Below are 2,500 nucleotides of genomic sequence, written 5' to 3' on the forward strand. Positions count from 1 at the left end.
CTACCATTGGCGAACACATGTTGTGTTCTGTCGGTAAAGAATGATTCGAAAAAGGACAGCGTAGTGGGGTCTCTGAGATACAATGACAATTTTGTGAGTAATATTTTGTGGTCAACGAGATCAAAAACTTTCTTTAAGTCAAGAAAAACAGCACCTACGATTTCACTGCGGTTGATGCCAGATAACCATGAATCACACAGACAGACTAACGCTGTTTGACATGAGTGACGATGTCGGAAACCCGACTGCAAAGGATGGAAAAGTTTGTGTTTTTCAAGATATTGCATAAGATGTTCATGAACATGTCTTTCGAGTGGTTTCGACAGGCAGATATTCACCACTTTGAGGAATGGCCAGAGGGTGACAGACAGACAGGTATTCACAATTTTGAGGAAGGGCCAGAGAATGACATGTAGGTATTTACCACTTTGAGGAAGGACCAGAGGGTGACAGGCAGGTACTCACCACTTTGAGGAATGGCCAGAGGGTGACAGGTACTCACCACTTTGAAGAATGGCCAGAGGGTGACAGGTACTCACCACTTTGAAGAATGGTCAGAGGGTGACAGGTACTCACCTCTTTGAAGAATGGCCAGAGGGTGACAGGTACTCACCTCTTTGAAGAATGACCATATGGTGACAGGTAGTTACCACTTTGAGAAATGGCCAAAAGGTGACAGGTACTCACCACTTTGAGGAAGGGCCAGAGAATGACAGGTACTCACCACTTTGAGGAAGGGTCACCACTTTGAGGAAGGGCGAGAGGATGACAGGTAGTTAGCACTTTGAGGAATGACCATATAGTGACAAGTAGTTACTACTTTGAGAAATCACCATAATTATGGTGAGAGGTACTCACCACTTTGAGGAATGGCCATATGGTGACAGGTAGTTACCACTTTGAGGAATGGCCAGAGGGTGACAGGTACTCACCACTTTGAGGAAGGGCAAGAGGGTGACAGTACTTTGAGGAAGGGCCAGAGGGTAACATTAGGTACTCACCACTTTGAGGAAGGGCCAGAGGGTGACATTAGGTACTCACCACTTTGAGGAAGGGCCAGAGGGTGACATTAGGTACTCACCACTTTGAGGAAGGGCCAGAGGGTGACATTAGGTACTCACCACTTTGAGGAAGGGCCAGAGGGTGACATTAGGTACTCACCACTTTGAGGAAGGGCCAGAGGGTAACATTAGGTACTCACCACTTTGAGCAATGGCCAGAGGGTGACATTAGGCACTCACCACTTTGAGCAATGGCCAGAGGGTGACATTAGGTACTCACCACTTTGAGGAAGGGCCAGAGGGTAACATTAGGTACTCACCACTTTGAGGAAGGGCCAGAGGGTAACATTAGGTACTCACCACTTTGAGGAAGGGCCAGAGAGTGGCCATGGTGAGGGTAAAGGTGACGGACGACATGAACATGGTGCCGTACATGACACGGATGCTCCACCAGCGGGACCTCCTCTGGTTGGGGGGCTCCAGGACCGTGCTGCTGGGCAACGCCACGCTGCTCGTCCTGTGTGGGTCATGTGCAGACATACATACATACATGTGTACATAGACACACACAGGTACACGTACAAAGGCTACATACATGTGTACATAGATACACACAGGTACACGTACAAAGGCTACATACATGTGTACATAGACACACACTGGTACACGTACAAAGGCTACATACATGTGCACATAGACACACACACTGGTACACGTACAGACAAAGGCTACATACATGTGCACATAGACACACACTGGTACACGTACAGACAAAGGCTACATACATGTGTACATTGACACACACAGGTACACGTACTGACAAAGGCTACATACATTTGTACACAGACACACACAGATACACGCTGCCCGTGCTGTGTGGGTCATATGTAGACATGCATCCATACATGTGTACATAGATACACACAGGTACAGACATACACACATACATGTGTACATAGATACACACAGGTGCAGACATACATACATACATGTGTACATAGATACACACAGGTACATACATACATACATGTGTACACACACACACACACACACACACACACACACACACACACAGAGAGAGAGAGAGAGAGAGAGAGAGAGAGAGAGAGAGAAACAGAGAGAGAGAGTCAGATATATATATTATTAAACCCAGTCAGCTAATACTGGAAGACAAACTTGTGGGACTGTTTGGGAAATTTGTCAGTAACTGCTGTCAAAAACGCCATAGCGTGCAAGAGTGATTCAATGTCTTGTTCAGCATTTATCTTTCTTTTCTTTTTTTCTTTTTTTGTGCGTGGTTTCATGTAACTTTGCATGCGTGTCTTATAAACCTTGTTCAGGTTTAATTGACATTAAAATTGATTCTATACATACACATGTTGATATATATCGATATGGGTCATGTACAGACATACATACATGTGTACATAGACACACACAGGTACATATATACGCAGATAGATAATATGAATGTGTAGATATACACACACTTGTAGATA

General features: G+C 45.1%; 1 protein-coding gene across 1 annotated transcript in view; it reads right to left on the minus strand.

Moving 5' to 3' along the window:
* LOC143283814 (major facilitator superfamily domain-containing protein 8-like) overlaps positions 1-2,500 on the minus strand; it is a 27,976-nt gene that overhangs the window by 23,869 nt on the left and 1,607 nt on the right. Inside the window, exon 2 of the mRNA XM_076590187.1 lies at positions 1,362-1,518. Coding sequence (XP_076446302.1) covers positions 1,362-1,518 — 157 coding nt within the window. The remainder of the gene's footprint in view (positions 1-1,361; positions 1,519-2,500) is intronic.

This window comes from Babylonia areolata, chromosome 7, assembly GCF_041734735.1.
Source record: "Babylonia areolata isolate BAREFJ2019XMU chromosome 7, ASM4173473v1, whole genome shotgun sequence".
NCBI lineage: Eukaryota > Metazoa > Mollusca > Gastropoda > Neogastropoda > Buccinidae > Babylonia > Babylonia areolata.